Genomic DNA, 11,487 nt, shown 5'->3' on the forward strand with positions numbered 1-11,487 from the left:
AGCTTGGCGGCCACCCGCTTTCCTCCCGTGGCAGGGAGTTCCGCAGGCTCCAAGGGCGCCATCCCTCCCCGCGCGTGCGCACAAGCGCTTTGTAAGCCCGAAGGGCCTTATAGCCCGCTCGTCCCAAAGCGGCAGGAAGTCCCTCCCTCCCGCCCGGAAGTTTCCCTTCTAGGAGGCTCCCGAGGGCGTCTCGCTCTCCCCCTCACCGCTTCCCCGCGGGGGACACCCCGACGCCGGCCTTCAGGCGCAGAGGTCCCCGCTGGACGGCCTCGTACTCCGACATCCTCCTCCGCCTCCGCCTCCTTCCTTCCAGCTGCTCCGGCCACCACTTCCGGGTGCCGACATGAACTTCCGGGGCAAATGGAGGGAGGGGGGGTGCCGCGGGAGTGAACTTCCGGGGCAAATGAGTAAGGGCCGTTGGAGGGAGCATGGACTTCCGTTGGAGAGGGGAAGGGAGAGGGACAGCCTAGAGCGGCTTCCGGGGTTGCCTCGCCGCAGAGACACGAACGACGTTTTTGCCGCGCCGGGAAGCTCTCCAGACGCACCGCGCATGCGCGGACTCCGCGGTGCTCGCCGGGAACTATAGCGAGGCGCATGCGCATTATGTTCATTACTCGTCCCAAACGCACCGCGCATGCGTTGGCTCCGCGGTGCTCGCCGGGAAACGCAGTCCTGGGTGCCGCGCGGCGCAGGCGCACTGCCCCTTCCTTCCGGCGTCGGGCCTGGCGCGGGCGATGGCGTCGGGCAGCGGGGACTTCGCGTCGGGGGCTCGCCTGGACCCCGGGGCCCTGATGGAGCAGGTCAAGGTGCAGATCGCCGTGGCCAACGCGCAGGAGCTGCTGCAGGTGAGAGAGCCTCCCGGGCAGGAGCAGGCTACCTGGGGGAAGGGAGGGAGGGAGGAACCCGGGGGGGGGGGATCTTGCGCCCGGGAAAGGGAGACGGGAGTCACCAGACTCGGAGAAGAAGCTTTCTTTCCACCTCCATGAACTGGCAGAAGGAGCAAGACGGGTTCACAGCCACGTGCACAGAGCATATTTTCCCCTTCCACTTCCCTCCCCTTCCTCCTCCTCCTCCAGAGTCCTGCCCCATGTTGAGGTTCCTGAGCATGTACAGAAAGCTCCTGCCTTGGGACTCTTGGACTCTTGGCGCCCTTCCCAGGTGATACGGAAGGGGGGGCATGTCTTCTTCACCTTCTTCTTCGCTACAATATATCAATTTCTTTCCAATTGTCAATGTCAAAAGGGACTAAAATCTATAAAATTCATAGAAAATCAACGTGCCAATTTGCTCCATTTCTCTAGGACTCCATCACACCTCCCCTGTCCTCCATAATCCCCTCAAGCAAGGTGTCAAGACCCTAATCCTGTCTGCCAAGCCTTTCCTCCAGGAAATGCCAGTACATGGACCATTGTCTTCTCATCAGGATGTGCTTATCCACGCATATCTCCAGCTCTGCATATTCCAGTCCTACGAGCTGGGTGGCAGCGCAGCCTCGCACCCAGATTTTTACAGTAACACAGGAAAGGGGAATGAGAGTGGTTCAGCATGGCCAAAGATGTTGCAACTGAATGAGATAAGAGTCAGTTCTAAGGCCTGCTCTGACAGAGTCTATTCATTAGCCCTTTTGGAAGCTCTCTTGTCCCGATAAAAGTAGCGGTTTGCCTATGCGTCTTGTGAGAAAACAGAGGGAAACTTTAGCTGTGGATTTTTAGAAGACAAAAGGAATTTTGGACAGTTTTGAGGCCTGGGGTGATTATTGAGGGGGGGGGTGAGTTCGGGCCCAGGTGGGGTCACCTGTCCTCCCCTCCTTCATTCCCCCCTCTTAATCTTTGGACGCTTGCCTTCCATAAGCCTTCCTGACACACGTCTGTGAGCAGAGACACTACCTTCGCCTTCTGAAGCCCACGCCAAGCCAGAAAGAGTTCCTGGCATGGTTTCAGGTGTAACGGTTTGGGCCGGGAAGGTACATGTCAGATTGCCACTGGCGCTCTTTGATTTATTGACACAAAGCCAGCCAGGAATTCGGTGATGGGATGATCGAGGCTGTAACTGATGATTCATTCCAAGGCGCAGGGAAGAGGGGCATCCGCCCAGAGCATCTGTAGGTGCCAGAGTGCAGACGGTGCTTATCTGTGCCATTCGTGCACAGGGTAATAATTTTTTATTTATACCCGGCCAGAGCCAGGCTCAGGGCAGCTAACACCAGTAAAATTACAATAAAAACCCCCAATTTAAAATGCAGCCTGATTTTAATAGTAGCCCATAGATAAGGGTCAGACTGAGTCCAAACCAAAGGCTCTGTCTTGCAGGCCCTGCGGAAAAACGTCAAGTCCTGCGGGGCCCTGGTCTCTTGGGACAGAGCGTTCCACCAAGTCGGGGCCAGTACTGAAAAGGCCCTGCCCCTAGTTGAGAGGAAGGAGAATCCACCAACGAGGGGGACCGCTCCACTCTCCAACAGCTCTTAATGTCAATAAGTTTCTTCCTTACGTTTAGTCGGAAGAGGGGAGAGACTCCCATCAGGCAAGGCCTCTTTACACCTGCCTTGCTGCACCCTCCAGTCTCTGCTTCTCAGTTTGCATTGTATTATTTTTATGTACTGTGGCTTGATGTTGTTTCATTGATTATAGCTTAGAAATTATTTATTGCAACTGTTGAGCTTTTTTCTTCCTTTTTTTAGGAAATCAAAGTTGGAAAACTTTAGGGGTGGGGTAGGACCGCTAACAACCGAGTACGTCCAATGCTTTTAAAAAAAATGTTTTTTTTATTAAGCATTTTCTTGGTTTACAAAAGTACATGGACTTTCAATGCTTTTCCGTAATGGCATCTCCTCCACCCCGTCTTGGGATGGACTGCGCAAGGCAGGGCTTAACTGCCTCTTCTTCCCACCCCCCTATATTTTATTCAAGCCGGCCCCCCTGCTACAGGCAGTTCTTGCTCCCCCCCCCCCCCCGGAGAAAAGACCTCGCAGCCTGCAGGACCCTCCTTGACCTTCAAAGGCTGATCTAGGGGGGCACCAGACTTCGGGGGGCTGTAGTAGGTGCCCCAACTATGACACCCAACGGAAGGCGAGAGGTGGGGAGGGGCAGGTTTTGGCGGTGCACAGGGCACCCCTGAAATTTGAGATGCCTATGTCCGCCACTGTTAACCCTGTCTCTGTTCTTCCATTCAAACTTTTCCTTTTCCCTCCTTTGCAGAGGATGACGGACAAATGTTTCCGGAAGTGCATTGGGAAACCCGGGAGCTCCCTCGACAACTCCGAGCAGGTGAGGCTAGCCGCCCGTCTTCCTTCCAGAGAGCCAGTGTGGTGTAGTGGTTAAGAGTGGTGGACTCGTAATCTGGGGAACCGGGTTCGCATCTCCGCTCCTCCACCTGCAGCTGCTGGGTGACCTTGGGCCAGTCACACTTCTCTGAAGTCTCTCAGCCCCACTCACCTCACAGAGTGTTTGTTGTGGGAGAGGAAGGGAAAGGAGAATGTTAGCTGCTTTGAGACTCCTTAGGGTAGTGATAAAACGGGATATCAAATCCAAACTCCTCCTCCTCCTCCTCTTCTTCTTCTTCTTCTTCTTCTTCTTCTTCTTCCTTCCATCTCTCTCTTCCCTCCCTTTCTTTTTTCCTTCTTTTTCTTTCTCTTCTCCTTCCTTCCTTCCTTCCCCCCTCCCTCTCTTTTTCCTTACTCCCTCCCTTCCCTTCTCTTCTCTCTTTCTTCCCTTTCTTTCTTTCTTTCTTTCTATACTGCCCCCCTATACCCAGGAGTCTCAGGGCGGTTCACAGAATAAAATCAAGATCTCAAACTGGAGAATACGTAATTAAAGTAAAAACAGCCCCCCATTTACTCAGCTTCCTCCCCAGCCCCCAGTGATGGAGACTTGCAGCCTGCTCCTCTTTCCTGACCACCCTCTCCTTTTCCTCTCCCTTCTCAGAAATGCGTCGCGATGTGCATGGACCGCTATATGGATGCCTGGAACACCGTCTCAAGGGCCTACAACTCCCGGCTGCAGAGGGAGAGAGCCAACATGTGATGGGGGGGGCAGTGGGGTTGCTGAGGAGCCCCACCATGGACTTGGCCGAGGGACCTATCCTGGCCACCCAGCAAGGTGGTTTAATTAGGGTGGGCAGGATTTTGGTCCGGGTGGCAGGAAATAAAATGACAAACCTGTGGCACTGCCTCCTGCCTTTCTTCGTTTTTTGCCCTGGCAACGTCTAGGCGCTCGGCAGAATTGTAATGTCGGGACCCCAGGGGTCATCCCATTGAAAAGCAGTTTAAAAAATCTGGACCAGGGGACTAGGTTTCCGAGCACAATTCAAAGTGTTGGTGCTGACCTTTAAAACCCTAAATGGCCTCAAAGGCCCAGTAGACCTGAAGGAGCGTCTCCACCCCAGACATCTCCTGAGGGCCTTCTGGTGGTTCCCTCCCTGCGAGAAGTAAGGTTGCAGGGAACCAGGCAGAGGGCCTTTTCGGTGGTGGCGCCCTCCTGTCAGATGTCAAGGAGATAAACAACTCTTACTTTTAGAAGACATCTGAAGGAATCCCTGTTTAGGGAAGTTTTTAATGTTTGATGTTTTAACGTGTTTTTAATATTCTGTTGGGAGCCGCTCAGGGTGGCTGGGGAAAGCCGGCCAGATGGGCAGGGCATTAATAATAATAATAATAATAATAATTAATAATAATAATAATAGATGTTGGGGAGGGTTGGGCAGAAGAATCCATCGTCCCACAGGAGACCTTTCCAGACAGCAACTGGGGCCCCACTGAAGGCAACCAGAGGTTTGCCAGATGTTCCCAGTCACAAACTCAAGTAGCATCTCACACAAGCTTTGTTTTCTCTAAAAAAATAGATTTATTCATTTGTGTATCGAGGCATTGTGCAACTTCTATCACAGGAGTGTCCAGAATCATCGCCAAGAGCACACCAGGAGCAGATTTCAGACGCCTTTTTTTCCGTGCCTGTGAAAGGAATCGGTGAGCTCTGCGGCCCCCACAAAGCAAGGCGAGGGAAGGGGTGTGTGTGTTAAAATCTGCTACCAAAAATAAAACAAAATCAGTGCTTTTAAGCCGGCTGTGTGATCCAGCCTGATAGAAATGTCTTGGGGGGCTCCAATGGCACCCCTGACCATTCGTAGATTTGGGGATTCAGCAGGAAATCATTGAGCCTTATTCTGACTTTTTTTTTTCTACTAGTCTTGATACAGTTATCCAAAACACATCCCAGAGACAGAAAGAGAGAGACAGAGAGAGAGATAAACCCGTTAGGAAACTTCCCGTGTCTTGATTTCTTGATCCGCATCTTTTCTCCCCAAAGCGACCCCCTCCCCACACCGCAAATAGGTGACGCATTTCCCGCCGGGCAGGCGCGACGGGAGGGGAAAACGGCGTTGGAGTCCGTCGTGGAAAGAAGCCCCTTCTTCGGTTCCGTTCCAGCAAATGCAGCGCGGTGGGTTGCGTTGGTGGGTTCGGAGCCAGACAGGGAGAACGGAAGAAGGAGCCTCTTGCAAACAGGCACGGCCCAGGAAGCGTGAGCAGAGGCTCGCGGTAAGGCTGCCCCCCCTCAGAGGAGGGTGCATCGGAAAAAGCTGGTTTTCTTTTGTAGCTCGGGGGTGATCTTCACCCCCTGGCTGCTGCCTTGAGGGCTGCTGCCTTCCTGTGAATGCAAAAGGACCATGGGAGGGTCATTCTGGTGGGCTTGGGTTCCAACCTGTTGCCTCCCTCTGCTGCAAACTGCTGGAGCGGCAGGTCAAACTCTGGCCTGGGGAGGGAGCAGGGCAATGGCACCCAGCAGACCCGGGCTCTGCGCTCCTAGCAACTCCAAAGGCCGCGACCTCAAAGCTCATTTCACCCCCTCCCCTCCTGCCACATTATAGAACCTTTTAAAAAATAATATGTTTATTACGCTTCCATTTTAAACATTTAAATACATCCTCATTTTACTTTTGGGCTCTATGCTCCTAGCAACTCCAAAGGCTGCGACCTCAAAGCTCATTTCGCCCCCTCCCCTTCTGCCATATTATAGAACTTTAAAAAATAATAATATTATTATTACTCTTCCATTTTAAATATTTAATACACCCTTATTTTCCATTTTACTTTTTGCTCGTATGAGCTTAGTGACTTCCCTCCCAGCCAACTCATGGCTTTCGCAGTTCGTTTTTTACACCAAAGCATTGATACGTTTTCCTTTTTCACTCATTCAACCTATCTACATTTTTTACAAAAAGGCATTAACCATTATCGCCACAAGCCGACATACAACCCTGCTGGCGTTGTTAACTGTTTATGATAGTGAGTTATAAAACTCTTACCCTTTGCCACCTGTCCTCCTCAACCCAACTAGTTTCTTATACAACACTGAACAAGTTAATACTGTTTCATGTATTTGATGGTTTGTGTGTGTACACACACACACACACACACACACACACACACACACACAGGGTTCTCAAACGCCTTGGTCATCAAACAACTTGGAACCCAAACACTGCAAACCCCTTTTTTGTTATTGTGGGAGTAGATCGCAGTCTCTTGAGAGTTGGACATGCCTGGTTTAGCGGTTAAGAGTGCCGTACTAGGACATGGGAGACCAGCGTTGAAATCTCCCACTCAGCCCTGAAGCACGCTTGGACCAATCAATTCCCCTCAGCCTAACCTGCACCAAACAGTTGTTGGGATTAAATGAGGAGGGGGAGCCTTGAGCTCCTTGGAGAAGGAGAGATATAAACGCAACAAATAAATCTGCGTTCTAGCCAAGGCAACTCACCAGTTTCTTGTCCATTTTCGCCTTGATGTCTCTGGCCAGAGTGAAAAACGCCTGAAATTTAAAACGGGGAAATAGAAAAAATATATATAAATGTGAAAATGATTGGACGAGGCCTGCCTCTGGAGAGCCGTAGCTCGTGCTGCTCTCCTGCGCTCACGCCAAAATGCAAAGCCAAAGACTCGAGGGAGGTTATGCGGAGAGGGCAATTGGCTCTCTGGTGTCCCCAAACGGCCCTTGCGACCTGTCACAACACACCACTGATAGTTGCACAATGTCTCCCGTCGCCTGCGAGAGCAGCAGCAGCGGGCCAGACCTTTGCAAATTAGGATTGTGGGTCGGGAGAGGGAGAAATGATGGGGAGTGGCAGCTGTTTTTGCAGCGGGCCCCCCGTTTTGCAGATTTGCTGCAGCGCTGAGTGGGGTTGGAAGGGCTTGGGCTTAAGAGATTCTGCCTGGGGGGCTTGGCCCCAGGCGTCCTTCCGCCCTTTGAACCGGAGGAAAAGGCTTCCGGGAAAGGGTCAGGCAGGCAAGGCCGGCACTCACGTTCTCTACGTTGATGTTTGCCTTCGCGCTGGTTTCCATGAACTTGATGCCGAAGCTGCTGGCCAGCTGAACGAGAAAAAAAATGGGGCGAGGTCTCGGGTCAGTTACGCAGGCGGGCCCTGAACACAGGAACCAGCATCTGCCTTGAGAAACACAGTTCTAAAAAATTTTCCATTCCCGAATCCAACATACAGTGAGGGAAAATGTACTTGATCCCCTGCTAAATTTGCTCGTTTGCTCTCTGATGAAAGAAATGACCAGTCCATAACTTTAATGGTAGGTTTATTGTAGCTGTGAGAGACAGAATAACAAATTTGGGTCTCCAGCTTCTTTGGGACAACAATTTGGCCCAGTATACCTGAAGGAGCATCTCCACCCCGGAGTCCCTCTCCCCAGGGCCTTCTGGCGGTTCCCTCCCTGTGAGAAGCGAGGTTACAGTAACCAGGCAGAGGGCCTTCTCGGTGGTGGCGCCCGCCCTGTGGAACGCCCTCCCACCAGATGTCAAGGAAATAAACAACCGTATGACTTTTAGAAGACATTTGAAGGCAGATTCGGGAAGTTTTATAATGTTTGATCTTTTATTGCGTTTTTAATATTCTGTTGGGAGCCACCCAGAGTGGCTGGGGAAACCCATCCAGATGGGCGGGGTATAAATAAATAAATAATAATAATAATTATTATTCCTGTTCTGATTCCTCAATGAAATAGCGTTTCCTTGTCTCTCTCTGTTCTGGATGTCAGCTCCCTCGACATCCCCCCTTGCCTTTCCCGTGACACACGACCGGCTAATCTCTGGACGCCAGAAACCGTCCTCACCTTCTCTCCTTGCTCTCGGGAGACCTGGCGCTTGTGGTTCATGTCGCACTTGTTCCCGAGGATCATTTTTTCCACATCTGGAGACGCATGCTGCGGGGGGGGGGGGGGGGAGAGAGAGCGCAGTGGTGAGAAAAAGAGACACGGCCTGGTCTTTATGCAGAGCTGGTGGCTGAGATGCCGACACAGCGCTTCTCCTCCCGCTCTGTGGGAGGGAAAAGGCCTTTCAGAGGTCCCCCCCCCCTTAGCCGATGAAACTTTCACTGCACTTCAAACGCTTGCAAAAAACTCCACAATGCCATGCCGCTCATTTGGAACAAAGCAGAAGCGTTCCGTGTTAGTTGCAGAACTGGGCAATGGCAGAGCAGGGACTGTGGCAAGATGCATTTTCCGGAGGGGTTTGCCAGCCGGAATGAGCGAGCAGAAGGGCTGGCTCACCATTCGTTACCTTCTAGAGGGCAACGGTCCTGTCCCACAGCGGATCCTGCAAGAAACCGCACCTCTGAGAAGCAGGCTTTATGGAGCAACAAGAGGAGCCCTCGGGGAGGAGGAGAGCCTCCTCTGAGCGTCCGAGAACAGAAGCAGCCCGTTTCAAATGCTCCTTCCCCCCAAAACCCGAAGCCTTCCTGCTAGGAATTATGGGAAATGAAATCCCCCAAAAGTTCAGGGGAGTCTTTATGTATGTTACAGTCGCTGCCAGATTTCTAGTCGCAAAAGGCTGGGAGGGAGAGGATATCCCATCTAAATCAGACTAAATTAGGCATCAGGCAAAAACGTTCCTTTTTAACCAAGTATTTGGTTGACCTGGTCAACATCCCTTTTTAAATGTGGCTCTTTTTTGGGGGGGGTGTATTATTGGGTTATTGCTTTTATTTTGATTTTATAGTGATCTTTTTTGTGAACCGCCCCGAGACCTTTGGGTATAGGGCGGTATATTAATTCAATAAAGTAACAACAACAACAGCAGAGAGAGGCTTCTTTCTGCCTCTGGTCTTGACTGATGTTGTTCCCACCCAGCTTTCGTGTCCACGGATATACACCACGACTTCCACAAAAGCAAGTCTCCTCTCTGGCAGCTTCCGCAGCTGGTATTCAGAAACAGACAGCCTCCGACCACAGAGACAGAGCAGCAGGAGAACATACCTCTTCGATGTTTCTGACCCAGTTCCGAATGTTTTCAAACGACTTCTCGTTGGTGATGTCGTACACCAGCATAATGCCCTAAAGAGAAGAAACGGGGATAGGGTGCATCTTATGGTCAGGTGCATCTTATGGAGTGAAAAATATGGTATATAAAAACGAGGTCAGCTGCGACCCGAGACAAAGGGAGACCAGCACCGAGTCAAAGGTTCAGCCCGGACATTGAGATCCAGCACCGAGGGCCTTCTGACGGTTCCCCACTTGCGAGAAGTGAGGTTACAGGGAACCAGACAGAGGGCCTTCTCGGTAGTGGTGCCCACCCTGTGGAACATGTGAAGGAAATAAGCAGGTATCCTATCTTTAAAAGACATCTGTAGGCAGCCCTGTTTAGGGAAGTTTTTAATATTTAAAGCTGTATTGTTTTTAATACTTGATTGGGAGCTGCCCAGAGTGGCTGGGGAAACTCAGCCAGATGGGCGGGGTATAAATAATAAATTATTATTATTATTATTATTACCCACCATGGCTCCTCTGTAGTAAGCCGTCGTGATTGTCCGGAAGCGTTCCTGCCCAGCAGTGTCCCTGGAGGAAAGGCACAAGAAGAGAAATGACGACAACAGCAAGGCAGGGCCTCCGCTGCCTTGCCCTCAAGTTACGCTGGCCGAGAAGCTCTAGCGTGGGGCTGAAGCCCCGCCGTGCCGGGAGAAGGCCCAGGAGGTTAGTGTGCTGCTGCGCCATTTTGGGATGTTCTGCGTTCTTCCCGCCGTGGCAGCAACATAAGCTGTGCCGCTGCTCTGCCATCGCAGTGGCCTTGTCAGGGATCATCCGTAGGCCTACCACCCTTCCTCGTAGGAGTCTCAGGGACACGCACCCCCCCCAACAAACTGGAAAGGATAATTTCCTGGGCTGCCTTACCAGATCTGCAGCTTAATCTTCTTGCCATCAAGCTCTATCGTCCTGATCTTGAAATCGATTCCTGCACAGAGAAGACCACCCGCCAGTTAACAGGTGGCACTTGACAGCTGACAATTATTAAAAAGGTAAAGGGACCCTGACCATTAGGTCCAGTCGTGGCCGACTCTGGGGTTGCGGCGCTCATCTGGCTTTACTGGCCGAGGGAGCCGGCGTACAGCTTCCGGGTCATGTGGCCAGCAGGACTAAGCCGCTTCTGGCGAACCAGAGCAGCGCACGGAAACGCCGTTTACCTTCCCGCCGGAGTGGTACCTATTGATCTACTTGCACCTTGACGTGCTTTCAAACTGCTAGGTTGGCAGGAGCAGGGACCGAGCAACGGGAGCTCACCATGTGGCGGGGATTCGAACCGCCAACCTTCTGATCGGCAAGCCCTAGGCTCTGTGGTTTAACCCACAGCGCCACATATTAAGCTCTCCGTCTCCTTTTTTGCTGCCCCCTGGAACTCCGCTTATTTCCCTCCCGTCTTTCCCCGCAAGGTGCTTTCACCCGGAGGAGGGGAAGCCAAGGTGGGGTTTCAGCCAGGGCCTTGCCAGCTGCCCCCCCCCACCTGCACTTTGCGCCCCAGAGGTGTTTCCTGCACCGTCAGCTGCATTATTATTTTGGGGTGGTGTCAACTGCAGGCTATGATTATTAGGGGTGTCAACTGCAGATCATTATTATCATTATTATTATTATTATTATTATTATTATTATTTTTGGGGGTGTCAGCTGCAGGCTATGACTATTATTATTAGGGGGTGTCAGCTGCAGGCTATGACTATTATTATTAGGGGGTGTCAGCTGCAGGCTATGACTATTATTATTAGGGGGTGTCAGCTGCAGGCTTTTCTTTTTTGGGGGTGTCAGCTGCATTATTCTTTTGGGGGGTGTCAGCTGGAGCCTCCCCCCCACCGAAATAAGCCCTGGCGGGGCTTCCCCTTCCGGGTCCTCCCACCAACCCCGCGAGGTCGGCCTGCCATCTCGGGGGAGGGGGGGGGCTCCGCGGTTGCCATGGCGACGGAGAGGGAGGGGGCGGGGGGCGGGCGCACCGATGGTGGAGATGAAGGTGGCGTTGAAGGCGTCCTCGCTGAAGCGGAAGAGCGCGCACGTCTTCCCCACCCCGGAGTCGCCGATCAGCAGCAGCTTGAAGAGGTAGTCGTAGGTCTTCGCCATGTTCCTCAGGCCGGGAAGCGGCGGCCGCGGGTGGCGATAGGCCCGCGGGGCTGCCCGTCCGCGGGGCGGGGAGGCTCCCATTGGAGGAGGCCGACGGAGCTCCCGCCTCTCGC

General features: G+C 52.5%; 3 protein-coding genes across 3 annotated transcripts in view; 1 reads left to right on the forward strand and 2 right to left on the reverse strand.

The window, feature by feature from the left end:
- FAM32A (family with sequence similarity 32 member A) overlaps positions 1 to 530 on the reverse strand; it is a 2,811-nt gene extending 2,281 nt beyond the window's left edge. Inside the window, exon 1 of the mRNA XM_083594285.1 lies at positions 205 to 530. Coding sequence (XP_083450411.1) covers positions 205 to 430 — 226 coding nt within the window. The 5' untranslated portion in view covers positions 431 to 530. The remainder of the gene's footprint in view (positions 1 to 204) is intronic.
- Positions 531 to 703: 173 nt separating this feature from the next.
- On the forward strand, positions 704 to 4,158 carry TIMM13 (translocase of inner mitochondrial membrane 13). Its single transcript, XM_083595011.1, has 3 exons — positions 704 to 845; positions 3,195 to 3,263; positions 3,921 to 4,158. Exons 1-3 carry the CDS (start codon positions 735 to 737, stop codon positions 4,017 to 4,019), a joined length of 279 nt encoding a protein of 92 aa, XP_083451137.1. The 5' UTR covers positions 704 to 734; the 3' UTR covers positions 4,020 to 4,158.
- A 656-nt stretch (positions 4,159 to 4,814) lies between these two features.
- Positions 4,815 to 11,400, reverse strand: RAB8A (RAB8A, member RAS oncogene family). Its single transcript, XM_083594955.1, has 8 exons — positions 11,251 to 11,400; positions 10,163 to 10,223; positions 9,769 to 9,829; positions 9,251 to 9,328; positions 8,111 to 8,200; positions 7,295 to 7,360; positions 6,753 to 6,803; positions 4,815 to 5,639 (listed from the first exon to the last, which is right to left on the reverse strand). Exons 1-8 carry the CDS (start codon positions 11,372 to 11,374, stop codon positions 5,547 to 5,549), a joined length of 624 nt encoding a protein of 207 aa, XP_083451081.1. The 5' UTR covers positions 11,375 to 11,400; the 3' UTR covers positions 4,815 to 5,546.
- Positions 11,401 to 11,487: the final 87 nt, after the last annotated feature.

Source organism: Podarcis filfolensis, assembly GCF_964270895.1.
Source record: "Podarcis filfolensis genome assembly, chromosome: 18".
NCBI classification, from domain to species: Eukaryota; Metazoa; Chordata; class Lepidosauria; order Squamata; family Lacertidae; genus Podarcis; species Podarcis filfolensis.

What these genes read in the sequence shown, in the direction of transcription:
- TIMM13 (XM_083595011.1), top strand. Translation starts at nt 735, where the DNA reads ATGGCGTCGGGCAGCGGGGACTTCGCGTCGGGGGCTCGCCTGGACCCC. An exon ending in ACGCGCAGGAGCTGCTGCAG is followed by an intron (nt 846 to 3,194) that starts GTGAGAGAGCCT and finishes CCTCCTTTGCAG; the next exon opens with AGGATGACGGACAAATGTTT. An exon ending in CCCTCGACAACTCCGAGCAG is followed by an intron (nt 3,264 to 3,920) that starts GTGAGGCTAGCC and finishes CTCCCTTCTCAG; the next exon opens with AAATGCGTCGCGATGTGCAT.
- RAB8A (XM_083594955.1), bottom strand. Translation starts at nt 11,374, where the DNA reads ATGGCGAAGACCTACGACTACCTCTTCAAGCTGCTGCTGATCGGCGAC. An exon ending in CACCTTCATCTCCACCATCG is followed by an intron (nt 10,224 to 11,250) that starts GTGCGCCCGCCC and finishes TTCTCTGTGCAG; the next exon opens with GAATCGATTTCAAGATCAGG. An exon ending in CAAACATCAACGTAGAGAAC is followed by an intron (nt 6,804 to 7,294) that starts GTGAGTGCCGGC and finishes TTTAAATTTCAG; the next exon opens with GCGTTTTTCACTCTGGCCAG.